This window comes from Taudactylus pleione, unplaced genomic scaffold (assembly GCF_031769625.1).
Source record: "Taudactylus pleione unplaced genomic scaffold, aTauple2 ptg000122l, whole genome shotgun sequence".
NCBI lineage: Eukaryota > Metazoa > Chordata > Amphibia > Anura > Myobatrachidae > Taudactylus > Taudactylus pleione.
Genome location: NW_028284524.1, coordinates 12,969,748 through 12,989,921, shown reverse-complemented (window position 1 = coordinate 12,989,921; position 20,174 = coordinate 12,969,748). Strand labels below are relative to the sequence as shown.

The 20,174-nt window shown below is 45.4% G+C and overlaps 1 protein-coding gene across 1 annotated transcript in view; it reads right to left on the bottom strand.

The window, feature by feature from the left end:
• Positions 1 to 18,961, bottom strand: part of LOC148524074 (sterol 26-hydroxylase, mitochondrial-like) — a 64,693-nt gene extending 45,732 nt beyond the window's left edge. Inside the window, exons 1-3 of the mRNA XM_088472359.1 lie at positions 18,633 to 18,961; positions 5,988 to 6,178; positions 282 to 481 (exon numbers count right to left, since the gene is read on the bottom strand). Of these exons, the coding sequence (XP_088328485.1) occupies positions 282 to 481; positions 5,988 to 6,178; positions 18,633 to 18,842 (601 nt within the window). The 5' untranslated portion in view covers positions 18,843 to 18,961. The remainder of the gene's footprint in view (positions 1 to 281; positions 482 to 5,987; positions 6,179 to 18,632) is intronic.
• Positions 18,962 to 20,174: the final 1,213 nt, after the last annotated feature.

The following is a 20,174-nucleotide window of genomic DNA, read 5'->3' as shown; positions in this document are numbered from 1 at the left end:
GTTAGGTTAGTTTGTACTTATCTAGGGACGATCGGGATTTCCAGCGCTGTCGGGCTGCCGCTGCCGGGATCTCTTCATCTGTCGGGCTGACGCTGCCGGGAATCAAACTGCCGGCCATTCGGCAGCCGGGCTTTCATACCGAATGCGCATCATCCACCATATTTCATGTAATGACAGTAATAATCTTCAATGATATTATTTTCCCGACAAAAATTACCTATACAACCGATAATGTCGTTTTCTAAAACGTCTCTGTATGAATAAAAAGGCTCGTAACTTACTTTCAAAAGCAAATTTTTGCATCATGCTGCCAACATTTTGAACCACAAGACCCGATGGACTCTCTGCTCTCATCTCTTTGATTCTGTTCAGTAGATCAGGGATGACCCCGTTTAGAGAATCTGTATAGCACACTGCATCTGTGGGTTTCAGCATCTTCTGGTTGTATAACGAGCGCAGCTTTTGCCAACGATCACCCTCTCTATAAGTGATAATGACATCAGGTGCAGCATTCATATAAATATACAGTACATAGTTTTGAACAACTGACAGAGTACATTTACATACTTGTAGCTCTCTATGATACAACCCTGTCTATAGATTTACATCAGATGATTATGGGCAGGAATATAGGCATGTTGTACAGACTGATGAAAGGCCTAATTTGTCCCAGTTTTACACTCTGAATTGTTGTGAGAATTATAGGTGCAGGGTGATCAATGTTAGAACTTATTCTTACCTTGTAGCACAGAAATCTGCTAGAGGTCTATTGATATGGGCTGTTATATATACCACAGCCATATAGGCGCTATATACAGTGACTTTGTAATACAGGTCACTCCATATAGGCACTCTATATATTACTTTCTTCCATGCCATCATCATTAATATGCTAAATAGTAGTATTGCACCCCTGAACGGTCACTACTCTGCCAAACAGGCTGCACTCACACTCTCAGGGGATGCAAAGAGATGAACGTACTCCCCATCATGAAGCGTATCATGATAATTTGCTCTATCCGTGGCCACAAAATGACAACACACAAGTGTAGGTTATGCAGAGAGTTCTACTCATTTAGATTGCATAAACATTTATAGCCAAGCGGAACTGGGGTGTAACGGGGTGTCGTCACCTAAGCAAAGGTCAGTAAGGGCATGCTCACATACTGTACATACGGGCTACGCAGACCTGGACACAAGCTAATATGGAAGCTTATCTTGTGCACCTAGTATGTGTAAGCACGTGTGAATAATGATAACAACAAGTATTAGTAACGCAGGCACATATGCTATACACACCCACAGAGTTGTTAGCATCTCGAAATGTGTACAACTCTGCATATGGGAAAATATAGACTTTTTTGTGCACATTTCTTTTGAGCAAAGTACTGTATGTCTAATTTGCTTGCAGCACTACAGTCTGTGGGCCTGATTCATCAAGGATCGCAATTGCAAAGCTGCATCCTCAACCCCTATCTGCCCCATCAATCCCATCCCACCTCTCCTCCTTTGTTCCCTCTCCACCACTGCCTGCTCCAATTGCCTCCAAAATACACTAGCAGCTGGTCTGTTATCTCTCTGACAACTCTATCTTTGATCCCCTACAATCTGGCTTCTGCTCCCTCCACTCCACTGAAACTGCCCTGGCCAAAGACACCAATGATCTTCTCTCGGCCAAATCCAGGGGCTTCTTCTCCCTGCTTATCCTGTTGGACCGCTCTGTTGCTTGTGACCCCATGGATATCCATCTCCCACTCAGCACCCTTCAGACCATGGGTCTCTGACACTGTCCACTGTTGGTTCTCTTCCTACATGCCCAACCGTTCCTTCTCTGTTTCTGTATGAAAAACAAATAACTGAGTGCTAGCTAAAAATAAGATGCAAGCATAACATTTAAGAGAGACAAGTAAAATCAAAACGGATTAAAAACTCCATCAAAGTAATGCTTATAGCTCTAATTGGGCAATATTTGTGGGAGTAAATCAAATCGCGATCCTTCTCTGGTGCAAATGATCACACCACGGTACATTGAGCTAAGGCTGGCTTTAGTTGTAACACCTCCCCTACATCCATTCTTCCAACAAGCATCCCACAGGGTTCTGTCGACAACACTCAACTCTACCTCTCCTCTCCTGAAATCCCCCAACCTCTTCTCTTAGGTGTCTAGTTGTCTCTCCACCGTCGCCTTCTGGATGTCCAGGCATTTTGTCTTTTCTCCATCTAGAGTCTCCTCCCTTCTCTATTACTGTCGACAACACTACTATCTGTTCTGTTACCCAACTCCGCTGCCTGGGTGTCATTCTTGATTCCTCCCTCTCCCCCCACATCAATCCCTTACCCAATCCTGTTGCTTCCAGCTCTGTAACATCACTTGCATCAGTCCCTTCCTGTCTCTTGGAGCCAGTAAAGCTATTATCCACTCTCTGATAAGGTCTCGTCTCGATTACTGCAACCTCCTCACTGGCCTCCCTCACTCCCATCTCACTCTTCTCCAGTCTGTACTCAATGCTGCAACTAGACTAATCTTCTACACGCGCTGATCCACATCTGCCTCCCCTCTCTGCCAAGCCTTGCACTAGCTCCCCTTCCGTTACAGAATCCTATTCAAACTCCTCACCCACAAACCCCTCTCCAACTCAACTGCTCCCCACATCACAAACCTCATTCCTTACATACTCCCTCCCACCTTCTCCAGTCAGTCAAAGCCCATCATCTTTCCTCCAAGCTGGTTACCACATCTCACTGACGTATCCAAGATTTTTCCTGTGCTGCCCATCACCACTGTAATGATTTCCATCTTCCCAGACTATCCCCCTGCCTGCATAGCTTCAAATGGGCACCAAAAACACACCTGTTCAGGAAAAATTATCCTTCCGCCATTTAACTTTGTCACCTCATACCCCATCTCAGTCCTGTGCTTCCACCAGCTCTACTTCTCTAGCTTCCTGCCCTTAGATCCTCTCTCAATGACTCACTCCTTGTGTCATCCATCTGTGTCCCCTTCCTTTTACACCAGGGATGGGGAACCGAGGGCCCGAGGGCCATATAAGACCTGCAGAATCATTTGGTCTGACCCTTGGAGCTTTTTTCTGCTAGCCTTATCTGGCTAGCAGGATGCCTAGAATGGCACCCTGCAGCCATAATCTATGCAGCGGTGCCATCTGGAGCATCCTTGGGACGCTTCAGACGGTCACACTACTGCCCGTACAGCTCCCGGAGCCTCCTCAGGATGCTCTGGGCATTGCTGTAATCACCGGCAATTGTGACCCTACCCCTGTATGATGTCACATGGAGAGGACGTGGCCTGCTCCCAGCCCGCGAATAATGCTGTATATATCAAAATGGCTCTCAGCAGAAAAAAGGTCCCCCACCCCTGTTTTAGACTGTAAACTCCTTTGAGCAGGAGCCTCCTCCCTCGTGTTTCCAATACCTACTTCTCTTGCACACTACTTTTCCTATACACTTGTACTCCACTCCTTTGCCGTTTTCACCCCACTATCTGCTGCTAATGGGTATGTTTCAACGTGTGCTCAAAATTTCCCTTACTCCCCCTGCCTCTGTGCTAAGAGTTGTATTGTTCTTTATTTTATTGTAGTATACTATATTGTTTCACCATGTACTGTCTTATTGTATGAATGGATTTTTGTATCCCCTCTGTACGACGTTGCAGCCCTTGTGTGGTGCCCCATAAATATAGTTTAATTGTAACCCCCCTTTTATCACTAAAGGGTCACCAGGTTTCTACCACCTTTGTTACTCCTAATGTACCCACCCTTAGCATTCCTCTAGCGGTGTACATCCCCATTGTCAGTGCCTCCACCAAGGTTAATTATTTTAAATGTCAAAATGGCTTACCTGGGAAAACCCAGTGATAGAATATATAGTGTCAGTATAAGTTTTCTTTGACTACCATGTATACTGCGTGTGTATATATATATGTACATACAAATATTCGACCACCTGTTATTTCTTTTTTTTCAGGTCTCTCAATTCTCCACTGGTGACGCTGTTTCAGTTCCTAAAAGGTAAGTACTATGCACCACTCTTGAATAGGTTAACACTTTGTATTATGTAATTCATGAAGCAAAATAACTCATATCATGACATGTTGCATAACAAACACAATATACTTTGTTTCCATATGCAAATGGAATATTCAATTACAATATAATCACTTAACTCTGAATAATATGCCCAACACTTAGCCTTTGCCTACGAGTCTGTTAGCGTAGAGAATATTGAGTGCTTAAAGGTCCAGAACCTTAGAGCATAAGTACTGTTGTACTTAACAAAGTAAAAGGAAGTTCATATATTTATTCCAGTTCAAGGCTGTATTCTCTAAATGCTGGGATGAATAAGTACTGTATATTGACACTGACAAGTATTATAACAACTTACATGTGAGTCTTAAAAAATGGAACCAGTGCCTCATCCTTACAGCTAGAATATGCTGTTTTCAGATAGTTGTAGTAAGAATATATATACAATATCTATATCCTATACTGTAATCCTCAGGTATAAGTTAAATTGCAGTATTATGTATTTAATTGTATCCTTCCCTCTCTTCTTTCCCTTATACTGAAAGCTATCTCTTTTGGATATAATGAAATGTCTCATATAGACACTATGAATTCTTCTCTTTTTCCTTTTCTGTTCTTCCCCGAATGTAATCTAAAGATTACTGTAATGTTCCTTGAATGGCATATACTTCTTATTACCACTGCCACTATTTGGAGCATCATCCACACAGCTGACATGCGCTGAAACTCTCTCTCCATATAAGTGTCAGTACCACAACCAAGTATGTACTCCTTGTGGACAGAGTATATGGGATATTACTGCTCTTCTGTCCTCAACAGTGGTCTCTATATATGGGCTATATTAGCTGTGTAGGTGCCAAGTACTATTTACTCAGTCCCCTCAACATTGCTGCTTGTATAAGCGCTGCTCCTGCTTTCTCCTTGTCACCACTGCTACCTCAGCACTGATCCCCCTGTCAGTGCTGCTGCTGCCGTCCTTTACACTGACACGGCCCCGCCTCCTGTCTCTCTCTCTCCCACTGGCTGCCGGCCGAGCTCCCATGAGCCAAAGGAGGAGGCTTGTAGCCGACAGCCTCCCTGTAACTATGGAGGTGCTGCCCAGCATAGCGGGGACTCACCAGGCACTCTCACCCACACTGGCCACTCTCCGATCAGCGCGGGTCCCTCCGCTCCTCTCCACCGCCGAGACCACCTCCCGCGATGCCGCCTCTCCTGCAAGACAGGGTGAGTACCCCTGTCTCACCTTCTTCCCCAGCTCCGGCTGGGCTCCCTCTCTGGCTCTGCCCCCCTGCGCCCGGCAGCATATCGCTGCTCACTGGCTGCCCGGGTCACAGGAGGGCAGGCACTGGAGGGAGGGACCTGCAGACTGCCTCTCAGCTGCTGCTAACAGCTGTTATACATCCTCCCCCCTCACCGGATCCTCTTTTCCTGACAGGAACCAATTCACTCCCATCTATATTACTCCGCCCCCTTCTGCAACTATCACCAATGTCTGTGAAATGTATATTTGCAGCATGAAGCACTAAAGTCCACTGGCATCATAGATATCTAACATGCACAGGGTACATACATTTCCACTTATTTACATCACATCACATATATCCCTACAGTATATTTAACATTTACCTCATAAATGGCATTTTGCTGTAAATAGATGAATGAAAATATATACCTGTTTCAATTGTATATATGAATTATATTTATATGTAATATATCTCCGTAACCCTATCCAGGGTTACACAATAATAATATTAGGCCCATTATTATCATGTTCACAAATTAACCTAGTTCATATATACTCCCAAAGTAGCCACAATTTAACTAATAAGTTGTGTGTGCTATAATATGATCCAGTAAATAAATATTTTTATTTACTCATTGCAAGAATTTGGCATCTCTTATGATGCACTGATGGTCCCTCAGCCGGTCTCTGGAATGGATACTCACTCAGTCAACAGTCCATAAGAATGTCCCCTGAGATGCCGGTGTTCCTTCCACAGAAACATGTCAGCCCTCGTTGGGTATTTCCCTTCTTGTTTTAGTAGAGCCTCTAGGATCTCAGGGCAGGTTATATTAACCATCTGATAATGCCCAAGAGTAGTTTTCCACATAGGTCCATACTTCTTTTTTTGCCTTGCCTAAAAGAGGAGTGGAATTTATATCAGGTCTGGGCACTATACCATTCACCTGCAGAAAGCAAGCCTACAGATGGCATACAATAGCTAGAGCACACAGATGGTAGAGGTATTCCATTAATCACATGAGACCACAGAGCACTTCAGCTAGGCACCGTGACTGTGTTGTAACCACCATCCCCACAAGGGACTGGCTGCAATTATCATTCCATTTCAACTGTGTAAAGAGTGCAATAGGTGCAGCCAGTCCCAAAGGAGCCTTGATTTACCAATTTCCTTACACATGAAACAATTGCCATTGGTGACGTTACTATGGCAACTGTAACCTAGCCGGCACAGGGATGAAAGATAATAGATTACATATTTACATTCATGTATGTACAATAGTACATAAACATGACATTGGATGCTGCAAAACTGCTTTCTGTCAACTAGTAGGTCCTTCTCCAGCTGTTTTCCCAGTCAGTATACCATTAAATGTACAACTTGCTATTACCACAATCTAGTCTACATATAGCTCAGTGTTGCACTACATTTCTTTCCCAATTCCTCTTAGTGGTTACCTTTATTAAAAAAAAAAAAAAAAAAAGAAAATGGCATGAGATCATTATTTCACAATGGCAAACTCACTTAGCAGTGTAATAACAAATGTTTTACAGATATAAAAGAAATGCCAAGAACAAATTAGTCAGGGCCGTGCATATAGTAATGATGCTTTGCAGCCAATAACAATTGAGAAATAAAAACCCAAATGGTCCAGCTTAGATCAGATAAACAGGAATAGTACATTGAACAGCAGTGACTAATTTGCAAACTGAAGAAAATGATTGTACAAGTACCACTGCTGGAATGTAACACTTCACTGACTGGTTTCAGCTATCAAAAGGGATGGAAAACTTTCACAAATTCCAGGGGTCAGTTTACTAATCGTCTTGTCTTGATTCATTTTTATTGTTGTATTGAAAATCTTTTTTCACTGCTTGCAGTAAATAAAAGGAAAATAAACAGCTGTCAAAGTTAGAACACAAACTTATAGATAAGCTATATCCTCATCAACTGTGTATGAAGATGGCAAAGGTCAGTGATCTTTCATATATATATTGGTGATTTATGATGACACAAGTGCGCATGGTGCTGTGGGTGGATATATAGAAATTATTACAATACTTCCCAATTCTGCATATGTAGATCCAGTAAACGATGATCTGCAGTTGATAGTATTCACATATACATGAAAGATATAAAAATATCAAACATAGTGTGATATAGTAAAAACATATTTATTGAACATCAATGCTTAAAAAATTAAAAAATTAAACTGGTGTATTCTTCACAACGCACTAAACGTGTGTGTCCAAAAGATATATCCTAGGCCATATGTGAGACCCAAAACGAATACAATCACAAGATGTAAATACAAAAACATGGGCTGTTGCCCCTTCCTTTCCAGTGTAAGATAATGGAGAATTACCAGAAATCCGTAATATATAGGCCTGTAGTAGTATCAATGGTAGTATCCGGATCACCTCCTCTCATATCCTTCAGGTGGCTTTCTGCAAGTAGTCCTGTCACATGTGCGTGTATAACAACTGTACCTTGGGTCTGTATGATTTATTTGCACTAATTGTCTTTAGATCACAGCGTGTAACCATCTGTTTTTATGTTGAATAATAACTTTTTGTGCTTTGGAAACACATTCAAAGTCTGAAGGCATTTATTTACTGTGTGACTCATTACGCTAAATTGCGACAATTCTAGAAGGTATAGGCAGGATTTAGAAGGTATAGGCAGGATTTTAGAAGGTATAGGCAGGATTGTACCAATGTTTAATCAGGATATAACAGTAGGTATGAACAACCATTATCTGCAGACATATCTGCAGATATATCGCTATAGTGTGTACCCACCTTTAGATTTTAAGTAAGTCTGACCAATAGTGCTAGCAAGTGGCCATGGAGCCTGGAAACAGCATCTTCTCAGGATTCATCTTTTGGGTATGAAATTGTCCGTGCTGCCATGGAGCATATGCACTTTACCAATGGGGTCATGGAATGTATGGAGACTTAGAAGCGCCAGGCCCATACTTAATGAGGGCGAGTTCCAAGAAGCAAGTGCCAGGTGTGTGGTGATGTGAGTCGTATCATCATTGCCCCGACCATACTGCACAATGCCATGAATGCGGCAGGGTCATAGAAATATAGAATTTGACGGCAGATAAGAACCAATTGTCCCGTCTAGTTTGCCCTTTTTTACCTTTTGGTAACCTCAACCGTATGTGATCCTCAGTTCTTTGTAAGGATATTCTTATGCCTATCTCAAGCGTGTTTAAATTGTTCTACTGTCTTAGCCTCTACCCCCTCTGATGGTAGGCTATTCCACTTATCCACTACCCTTTCTTTGAAGTAATTTTTCCTCAAATTTCCTTTGAATCTACCTCTCTCAAGTTTCAGTGCATGTCCTTGTGTTTTAGTACTTCTCTTCTTTTGAAGAATGTCTCCCACCTGCACCTCGTAAAAACCCATGATAGAGATTATCTATATATAGATATACAGGTTAAGTCTCCCATCAGGGCCAGATTAACAATGGGGCGGGTGGAGCTACTGCTCCAGGCCTTCCCATCAAAATAGGCCCACTGGATCCGCTGTGTTGCTGTAGACAGGACATTTTTTATTTCCCATTACAGTGGCACAGCCTGCCAGCGCTGTCCAAGGCCCCGACAACTCAAACCCCGTCCGACCTCCACCTTTTTGCATTTCCTACCCACGCATGATTCAACTACATGGCGGGTTACTAGTTCTCCCGGTGTACTGTGCAGCCACAGCGCAGTGTCTGGGGCCTCGTCCAAGTCATACCATGTGATGTCACATAGGTGCTGCCGGCCACGGCCATCCTCAACCACTACCGAACCTAACATACTGGGATCTGCTCTCCGTGAATGCACCCCGGCCAGGTGATATAAAGTGTCCTGCTGGCGGCTGCTGCAGCTGATCAGCGGGGATGCGATGTCCTGTAACCTGTGCCTCAGTGGCTCTGGAAAAGGTGTGCTCCAGCTCCAACTGTGAGTGCCACTTAGAGATTTTTCATTAATGTTCTGTATTAGTATCATAGTTTACACACACTACACTGCAGACTGCATATAGTGTGTGATAGATAGATAGATAGATAGATAGATAGATAGATAGATAGATAGATAGATATACTGTATCTATCAATTTCTTTTTTAATTACACTATATAAAAAAAAAATCACTACGTTTTGGTGTACTGAAACACCATCATCAAGAATGGATAACTGAAACCGTGTTCATCAAATCCTGGTGATGGTGTATTAGTACACCAAATTTAAACTTCTAAAAAAATTATATATATTTAATTCTTAAAGTCCCAGAGAATTGTCCCCTTCTTATACTATATTGCATGGAACTTTCCAGACAGCGGGGGACACCATTTTTTTGTGTATGGAGTGCCGGGCAATAGTTTATGTATGTAATCATATTACCATTTAACCAGTAAGGATTCCTGACAAAAGTTGCATAAACCGAAACGTTGAAATTGATACAAGTGAAGACGGGGGTGGGGATTGATGTATTTGAGGGTAGGTGCTAGTCACATCCCACAGTACATGCCACACCCCCACAACTATGGTCACCCTCCTGCAACGACACAATAGGCCTCCTTAAATTTCAGCTTCAGGCCCATGTGGACTGTAATCTGGCACATATCAAAATATTCCGAAATACAGAATATTTTTAGCATGACTGAGATAGCGAAACCTTTACTTTCTGATGGTTGAATGTACACAAACATTGTTTATGGCACAAAATTATTAAAAAGTATAAAATTACCTATAGGCTCTGTGTATAAGGTGTATATGAAACATAAATTAATTTCATGTATGTACACAAACATTGTTTGAGCCACAAAATTATTGAAAATATTGTATAAAATTACCTTCAGGCTGTGTGTATAAAGGTGTATATAATACATCAATGCATCTTGTGTTTAGATTTGGACCCTATTCCAAAGACATTTCAATATGGTATGCAAATATTCCAAAATACGGAATATTCCGATATCCAAAATACCCTTGGCCCAAAGCATTTTGGATATGGGAGACTCAACCTGTATCTCTAGCTCCTGATGATCAGCTTTGCAGTGAATTGCGTCATCAAGCCCCCACCCACTTTACTAGGGTAGTGTGTGGTATCTGGAAGTGTACGCTAGTTTCCCAGGTCTTTACCTCTTTCTGCACAGCAAACTTAATTTTGTCAGTAAATCTCAGGATTGCCAGTTTCTCATTTAAGGGAAGAGGTATCAAACTTTTGAGAGAGATAAAGTGGAGGAGTTGCCCATACCAACCAGCTTTTATCTATCATTTACCTAGTATAGTACATAAAATAATGGAAGCTGAATGGTTGCTATGGGCACCTTCTACATTTTACCTATCTCAAAGGTTTGATACATTTACACCTTAAGGCAGAGGTTGCCAAAAGCCACCATTACAGTCCACCTTTTAAAGGCTATGCATGCTTGAGCACAGGTGACTTAATTAGTACCTCAGTCAATTTGATGTAGCCATCTGGACTCAAGCATGGATATCATTAAAACCTGGACTGTAATGGCAATGTTTGGGAACCTCTGTCTTAAGGCCAGAATGTAGGCTTCCAGAGAACTAGCATGTGCTAGGGATGAACAAAGGTTGGCTGTTCATCGATGGTTACCGTCAATGGCACAAAACCATATATGGTGATCCATCGATGGTTTGCACCCCTCAGTGGCCAACGCTGCTCGGGGGCACTGCGGACAAATCAGTATCGGAGGTGGAGCTTAGCGGCCCACCAGGGAGCGGGGCTAAGTGTGGTCCAGACAGGAACAGGAAAGAGAAAGAAAAAAACCATCGGTACCCAGTCTGCCATCAATGGCGGAGAACCATTGGATCTCTGCCACTGAGGGTGAAACCATCAGGCATCGGTAGTTAATCATCGATGGTTCCTAACTATCACTGGCCAAAGGCCATCCCTAGCATGTGCACAGCAGTATTCATACAAACAATAAAGCATCTATAGAATAATTCTACCAACTGTGTCTATAGCCACACATGCACATCGAAAGCATATACCGTATGACTCCGGACAGAATTGTACCCCCCCCCTTCCCTCCCAAAACATCTGCATAGTGTTTTTTAGCCATTGTAGCCTATGCACCGTGCGAACCAGGAAGTAAAGTGATCGCATTAGCAACCTATTCAGGCTCTTGCATGTGACTTTTGGTAAATTCCCACAATATGTTGCAATACATGGCGAAATTATAACATCCGTGCCAAGTGTTGCAAGCGGCTCTTTGCCAAGTCAATTGCTTTGGTAGGGCAGAGAAATATTAACTATTTAATGTTACAATGCAGGAAAATGTAATAATTTCATATCACTATAATTTTCTCCTTGATGGAGAGCACTAGAACAGAAGTGCAGTTACAACATGCCAAGACTTTGATACGAATGCTTCAAGCAAATCTTGGATGCCCACAAAGTTATTTCTTTATACAGAGGAAAGTCCCATTTCCCCAGCTGTAGAAATCACAGCTGTAATATGCACGGTACAGACCATTGCTGGCACCACACCTTTTACAGGCAGTGGCACCAGCGGTATCAAGCTTTTTAATTGGACAGCATGTCAGGAAAGCAGCATGAATTAATTATCCTCTAAATCAGAGGTTCCCAAACGCGGTTCTCATGGCACCCTAAAGGTGCATACACACTAGACGATAGAGCAGGGATCAGTGAACTTTTTTACCTTTTACCCCAAAATATATTTAGATACGCTGACGTTACCCCCTTGATTTGAAAGGAAGGAAATCTTATAGTAGTGCCCCATATAATGCTTCTGTAGTAGTGCCCCCATAGTTATGCTCCTTTAGTAGTGCCCCCATATAATGCCCCTGTAGTAGTGCCCCCATATAATGCCCCCATATAATGCCCCTGTAGTAGTGCACCCATAGTTATGCCCCTGTAGTAGTGCCCCCATATAATGCCCCTGTAGTAGTGCCCCCATATAGTGCCCCTGTAGTAGTGCCCCCATATATGGCCCCTGTAGTGCCGCTAGTACAAAAAAAACCACTTACCTTAATCCCCGCTCCTGCATGAGCCGCCGTCCTGTCCGCCCGGCTGCTCCTCGGAACTAAGGGAGAGACGTCATAGTGCACATGGAGAGAGGCGGAAGCTGGAGTTCAGAAGAGAACTCCAGCCTCCGGCTAACGCGGCGGTGCAGGGAAGGAGCCGGGTGCCCACTGGTAATAACATCTCAGCGGGCGTCCGGCTTACAGCCTCCCTGCGGCACAGATAGGCATGCATATGAATCATTCTATATTATAGAATGATTCATATGCATGCTCAGCTGTCCGTCCATTACCCCCAGAAATTTCATTTTTACCCCATGTGGGGTAATTTACCCCTGTTCCCTGACCACTGCGATAGAGGAACGACTGTACGATTACGGCATTGCAATCGTACAATCGTTCATCTTCCTGTCCAGTGGGATAAGGGGCCTGATTCAGAGCCACTCGTAAGCGGCAGCTCGTTCGCTCCGAGCGATGTTTGGCCAACTGCGCATGCGTACGGATCGTTATACGCATGCGCGAACCAGTCAGTGCGGTCGAAATTCTTGTGCTCGCAAAATAGCGAATGCCTGCTAATTTGAGTGACAGAATGAGGCGTATGTGGGTGGTAACAGGGGAAGGTGCTTGAAAACGGGGAGTGGAAATCAGAACGCAGGCGTGCTTAATGGTCAAATCGGGCGTTTTATGGGTGTGCATAATTAAAACAGCAGCGTCATTGACCACGTCACTGGGTTATTTTATAGCCAGAACTGCTCGCAAAATTGTGGTAGCAAAAACCGACCACAAGAATAGCGAGCAGTTCATACCCTGTTCGATGTACTCGATTAATCTAATAAATAGCGGACATGACGTAGGATGCGAGCGGCCAGGGGGCGTAGTTTCCCAAAAAACGACCGCAAGTTTTGTTCGCTCGTTCAGACCTAGAGGCGTGAACAGACCGCAAACAGCGAACGGTTCATTTGAATAGCCACCACTATTTTCAGGACGAGCGGCTCTGAATGAGGGCCAAGGTGCCTACACTGAACGATATGTCGTTCAGTTCAGGCACACTCCCTCATCCCCAAACATGGGCAATCTGTCGTTATCAGCAGGTTGGACTGCATGTTCAGGCGACGATTGTTGTTGAAAACGACCAGCGGGAGCGCGCATCGCTGGTCATTTTCGACATTATACTGAGCGAATTGCTGAACGATTAATGAGCGAATGAACGATTGTCGTAATCGTTCCATCGCTCATTTTAATCGCCCAGTATGTACGCACCTTAACAGTTCAGGTTTTAGAGATATCCATGCTCTACCACAGGCCCTCATTCAGAGCCGTTCGCTATTTGCGTTCGTTCGTTCAAAAACAAGGGGTGGCTATGCAAATGATCCGTTCGCACATTGCAGTCTGTTCACACCTCTAAGTCTGAACGAGCGAGCAAAACATACGCTCTTTTATTTCTTAAAAACGCCCCCTGGCCGCTCGCACCATACGTCATGTCCGCTATTTATTAGATTAATCGAGTACATCGAACAGGATATGAACTGCTCGCTATTCTTGTGGTTGGTTTTTTCAACCGCTATTTTGCGAGCAGTTCTGAGTTAAAAAAAACCAAGTGACGTGGTCATTGACGCTGCTATATTAATTATGCACACCCATAAAACGCCCGTTTTGACCTTTAAGCACACCTGCGAACGGATCTCCACTCCCCGTTTTCAAGCACCTTCCCCTGTTACCACCCACATACGCCTCATTCTGTCACTCAAAATAGCAGGCACTCGCTATATTGCGTACAAATGTTTTTCGACCGCACTGACTGGTTCGCGCATGCGTACTGAAAACCGTACGCATGCAGATGTGCGAACATCGCTCGGAACGAGCGTACTGCCGCTAGCGAGTGGCTCTGAATGAGGGCCTTAATTTGTGTCTCAGGCCCTGATTAAGAGCCGGACGCTGTGACAGAGCGCTCGCTCTGAATCAGGGCATCTTTTCTTTTTTTTTTTGTAGCGGCCTCCTGGCCACTCGCATTGCTGTGGGTTGCCACTCACAGCTAATGCAAGCGGCCAGAATGATGGTCGCGATGGTCAAGACCATCGCGACCATCAGGCTTGCGACGAGACCCTTGTGGTAAGGTCTCGTGGCCGCAAGCCCCAGAGAGCTTTCGGCTCAAACAGAGCCGAAGCTCTCCCACTGACATCACTTGTGATGTCAGTGGGACCGCCCCCAGACGGTAGGCGTTCTCATGGGAACGCCTCCGTCTGGGCAGCCACCCCCCGGCCCGCCCACCAAAGGGGGCGTGCTGTCACTCAACATCAACAGCATGCCCCCTTTGGTGCTAGACCCAGAGCGACGGATTGCCCGTCGCTATCCGGGTCTCGCACATGCGCACGACGGAGCTGGCTCCATCGTGCGCATGATCTCTGGGCCACCATCGACCCAGTTGCGAGCGCTCAGCTATTGCGACCGGGTCTGAATCAGGCCCTCAGTCAATTTGATTTAACCACCTGTGCTCAACCATGGATATCTCTAAAACCTGAACTGTTGGAGTGCCGTGAAGACCACGTTTGGGAACCTCTGCTCTATATTGTAGCTTCTGTTTTAAGAGGGATGTAAACCTCCAATTTTGCGGTAGACTTGGTAGAAACGTGGCTCAGCTAGGTGTGGCAGGGGCTGATAATAGGATACAATCCTGGGATACTGTCTCTCTGACCAGTTATTTTCCTTTGCTTCCAAGTTGCCTTATTAATTATAACAGAGGTTCCCAAATGCGGTCCTCATGGCACCCCAACAGTTCAGGTTTTAGTTTTAGCGATGTTTGAGCACAGGTGGTTAAATGAAATTAACAGATGTACAAATGAATTCCCTTGTGGTCAAGCATGGATATCTGTAAAACCGGGACTGAAGGAGTGCCTTGAGGACCGCAATAAGGAACCCTCTAAGGTTTATTTATCAAGTAGTGAAAAGCATGGAGAAGTGGACCAGAGAATTTGCCCATAACAACCAATCTGTTTTGAAGAAGCATTTATCAAGTACAGTCTAAAAAACGGGTTGGGTATGAAATCCCTGCTGTCGGGATGTCGCTGTTCAGAATACCAACAGCTGCATCCCGACAGCCAGAATCCCGACACCCATAAGATCGGCTGGTAAGTATTTTCCCTACCCCACCCTAACCCTCCCCACACCCTAAACCTCCCCCTAATGCCTAGCCCTAACCCCACTACCCAACGCTAACCTCCCCCTAACACCCCGATACTTAACTTCGGGATGCCGACGGTTGGGATACTGATCCCGACCACGCCGTGATGCCGACTACATCTCCTATAAAACAGTGGTTCTCAAACTCAGGGCCTGATTCAGACCCGTTCGCAAGCGGGTCGATGTTGGCCCAGTGCGCATGATGGAGCCGGCTCCGTTGTGCACATGCGCGAGACCCGGATAGCGATGGTCAAGCCGTCGCTCCGGGTCTCGCACCAAAGGGGGCGTGCTGTCGATGGTGAGTGACAGCATGCCCCCTTTGGTGGGCGTGCCGGGGGCGTGGCTGTCCAGACGGAGGCATTCCCATGGGAACGCCTACCATCTGGGGCCGGCCCCACTGACATCACAAGTGATGTCAGTGGGAGTGCTTCCGGCTCTGATAGAGCCGAAAGCACTCCAGGGCTTGCGGCAACGAGACCCTACCACAAGAGTCTCATCGCAAGCCCAATGGTCACGATGGTCTTGACCATCGCGACCATCTTCCTGGCCGCTCGCTATAGCTGTGGGTAGTCACCCACAGCTATACGAGCGGCCAGGAGGCCGCTCTAAAAATTAAGAAGGACGGCCCTGATTCAGAGCGAGCGCTCTGTCAGAGCGTCCGGCTCTGAATCAGGGCCTCAGTCCTCAGGACCCCAAACAGTTCACATTTTCCACATTACCCAGCAGGTGCACAGGTGTACTTATGAAGGCCCCCATACATCAGCAATCGATTGTGGCAATTCTGCAATTTGAAGATGATTGTATAAAATAATCTGCAATGTATGGGCTTCACAGATCGCAAATTGCAACCAAAAACTGATTGGAATTGTTAAATCAGATTGTCCAAAATGTTGGATTTCACAGATCGATTGGGGCTGTAGGTTGCTGGTGTATGGACATGATCAGCAGATTTGCAGACCGTTACCAGTAAAATGATGGGCCTTTCAAGATTGGCAGATCTGTGGGCCTGATTCAGAGACGGACGCTCTGAACGAGCGCTCGCTCTGAATCAGAGCGGTTTTTTTTTTGTCCGGCCTCCTGGCCGCTCGCATAGCTGTGGGTGACCACCCACAGCAATTGCGAGCGGCCAGGTTGATGGTCGCGATGGTCAAGACCATCGCGACCATCGGGCTTGCGACGAGACCCTTGTGGTAGGGTATCGTGGCCACAAGCCCCAGAGAGCTTCTGGCTCTAATAGAGCCGGAAGTTCTCCCACTGACATCACTGGTGATGTCAGTGGGGCCGCCCCCAAACGGCAGGCGTTCCTTCGGGAACGCCTCCGTTTGGCCAGCCACCCCCCCCGGCCCGCCTACCAAACGGGGCGAGCTGTCAATCACCATCGACAGCTCGCCCCCTTTGGTGCGAGACCCGGAGCGACGGAGCACCCGTCGCTAGCCGGGTCTCGCGCATGCGCATGACAGAGCCGGCTCCGTCATGCGCATGCCCAATGGGCAAACATTGACCCGGTTGCGAGCGCTCAGCGCTTGTGACCGGGTCTTAATCAGGCCCTGTGTTTGCTGCAATCAATCTGCAAATCACTGAAAAAGATCTGTAATGTATGGGCGCAGATTGCTAGATTGAGAAATCCTAAAATCGGGCAACAAATCTTCAATTTGTTCAATTGTGGTTTTTAGATTGCTGATGTATGGGGGCCTTTACTCACTGATATTTTAAAAGACTCACAAGTGGAGCCAATTATTTCACTTGTGTTTCTGTGAGGAGACCTGGAAAACATGCACTGTTTGGGGTCCTGCGGAGCGAGTTTTTTGAACCTGTGTTATAAAACAATAGATAGGAGCTGATTGGTTGCTACGGGAAACTTCACTACGCTTTTCACTGATTGATTCATAGACCACTCTATCCGAACTATAATAAACATTGTAAGCCACTGATGAATGTCTGCTTACAGGTGTGACAAGTCAACAACCATAGAGGATACAGTGTTTACCCCTTTTACACCAGAGTTAAAACCCAGGTAGCTTCTTGGTGTAAAAGGGGACAGGGTTGGATGCCCCGGTCGAGTGACCTGGCAATCCAACCCAGGTAACTTGCAGGGTTTAACACGGGAATGACCTGTGAAACCCTGCAGTGTAAACGGCGCGATCTGAGTCACGATGACCTGGAGTGCGCCGCATGCCTGCCGGCTTCAGTGGCGTTTGGAGATGATGTCACCCCCAAGCGTCCACTTCCACGCCGGAAGAGCCGGATCACTGCAGACCCGGCGTGATGTGAATGGCGCAGACTCAGGAATATCCTGGGTCGGCGTCGGCTAAATTCCGGGTCTGATCCGGTTTGGAACCCTGTTCCAACCTCCGGGTCAGACCCGGAATTTAGATATAAAACAGTTATTATTCTTCTGAATGTGAAATTACATTTTAGAAAGTGTAAATGCTTCTAAGAGGACATATATATATATATATATATATATATATATAAACACCATAAGTCCGGCTCTCCCTGGTATCAGGTAACTTGGCCCGGTGCCCGCGAAGAGGAGGTAGGTATTGAACATGAAATCGCGGCACTCAGGGTACTTGAAAAAGGCAAATTTAATGCAAATTAAATTTGCCTTTTTCAAGTACCCTGAGTGCCATGATTTCATGTTCAATATATATATATATATATAATATATATTAAAATCTGTATAAAACTGCAAATACAATTGCCACTTTCAGGATATTTAATATGTATTTTATATTTGCTATATATAGCAGTGTGTAACGCATTCCCGTCATTAGGAATGACGTTTACCTGCCACTTGAAGCTAATTGAATGAAGGCCCCCATACATCAGAGATTGATTGCAGCAATCGCGCAATTTGCAATCGATGGTGTATAAAAATCTTTCCCTTTTTCAATCAATTGCAGAATTGCCACAATCAATTGAAAAAGGGAAAGATTTTTATACACAATCGATTATAAATTGCACGATTGCTGCAAACAATCTCTGATGTATGGAGCGCCTTTAATCGAATAGAGTAGACAGTCCAGGCAAGTTCTTGGCACTACTAAGGTGGCTCAGATGCTGACTATATGACTGCAAATTACTTTATGTAATTTGGTTTCAGAAGAATCACTGTAGAAGGTTTGGTTAGTAATACAGATGTACAATCACTTTATTGCACGCTCACCTGCAGCTGCTCTATGTGAAACAAGTATCCTCTCAGGAAGACCCAGTACACAGACTCCAGCGGGCTAGGACCAGGTAAGTCATCAATGTTCTTCAATCTGCTCTCATGACCGACATCTTCTCTGGCAATCCCCATAGAAGCCTTATACCTCACTGCACCCAGCCTGCCTACTGACTGCACCAAGGAGCGGGTTACCTTTGCCAGCATCATCCTGCAGACCTGTCACTGAGCACCAGCAGTCAGCAGATAACCCTCTCACTGAGGATACTGGTGTATGTGCATTAGAGGGTAACTTTGTGCCAGCACAGACCTCAGGGTCTCGGCTGGAACATATTGTTCATAATGAGTGATTTCTATGATAGGGAGAAGGGAGGTTCCCGGAGGGAGAAACTTTACAGCGTGCATGTCAGGAGCAGCTGGGTCCTAGCACCTCCTTTCTGTATATCAATGGACTTCACAATGTAGTAAGCAATTATATAAGGGCCTGATTCAGCAAGGGTCCCATTCACAACTGTGATTACGTATGCAATCGGCGTTAGCTGCATTCTGCGTATGCAGTGCGCCTGCGCAAACACTACATTGCGACAGCACACTGCGATAGCAGTCACTATGCAGACCCATCACAAACTGATTGACAGGAAGTACCGTTTGGGGGTGGTTGGCGAAACACAGGCGTGCCAGGGCGTTTGAACGCTGTTGCAGGGGCGTGCATAAATTATCCACTACTATGCCATACGCAGCCTGTGTACTTACTGCAAACAACAAGGTTAGCAATCCCTAAGTAAGGTCAGAGCTTGTGCAAGTGTGCGTGAGGCTGCAATGGTATTCGATGTTACCGATGGTTTAGCAGTTTCGCTAAATATTACGGATGTGGATAAGGTAAGGTGGGCGTCCTTATGTTGTGCTGCGATGGCACAGCGATCGCAGAGGATTAGCATATATTTGCAGTGAGACTGCATGCGTAATCGCTTTTGCATTCGCAGTTGTGATCCGTACTGAATCAGGCCCTAAGTCTTACAGGAGGAAGGTATAGCACAAAGAAGAGCAAAAAAGTGACCTGGTAACATGTTCAGGAGCCCATATTTTCATTACATACTCAATGTGATCTGGGTGCGATATTATCGCCTAAAATTGTATTGCAGTATGTGATAATACCGCCCGAATATATTAAATAGCACATGCAGGTATGGAGAAGGACTTCGAAAGGAGCCTGTCCCTGCAATGTGTTCAGAGGCAACCAGGTCGGCACTGCTGGGGCAGGGGTGGGCAGATCTGGGGTGGAGGGAGGTGGGGCTCAACTGAGGAGGGTGGGTCTGGGAGCATGATGATGCGACTGAGTCTTTGTAGACCCGCCCCCCAGTATGCAATGCTGAGATTGTGGAGAATTGTGTTGTTGGCTGCCTGTGCTGCTCACTTCACTGAGGCAGTAGGCGGCCGGGTGGCCCCAGCACCCAGGAGACATGTCCACCTTTCTAGGTGGTCGGGAGCGCCACCCTATTTTCATGAGCCACCCGGCCATTACTGGAGGCTAGGCAAGTATAG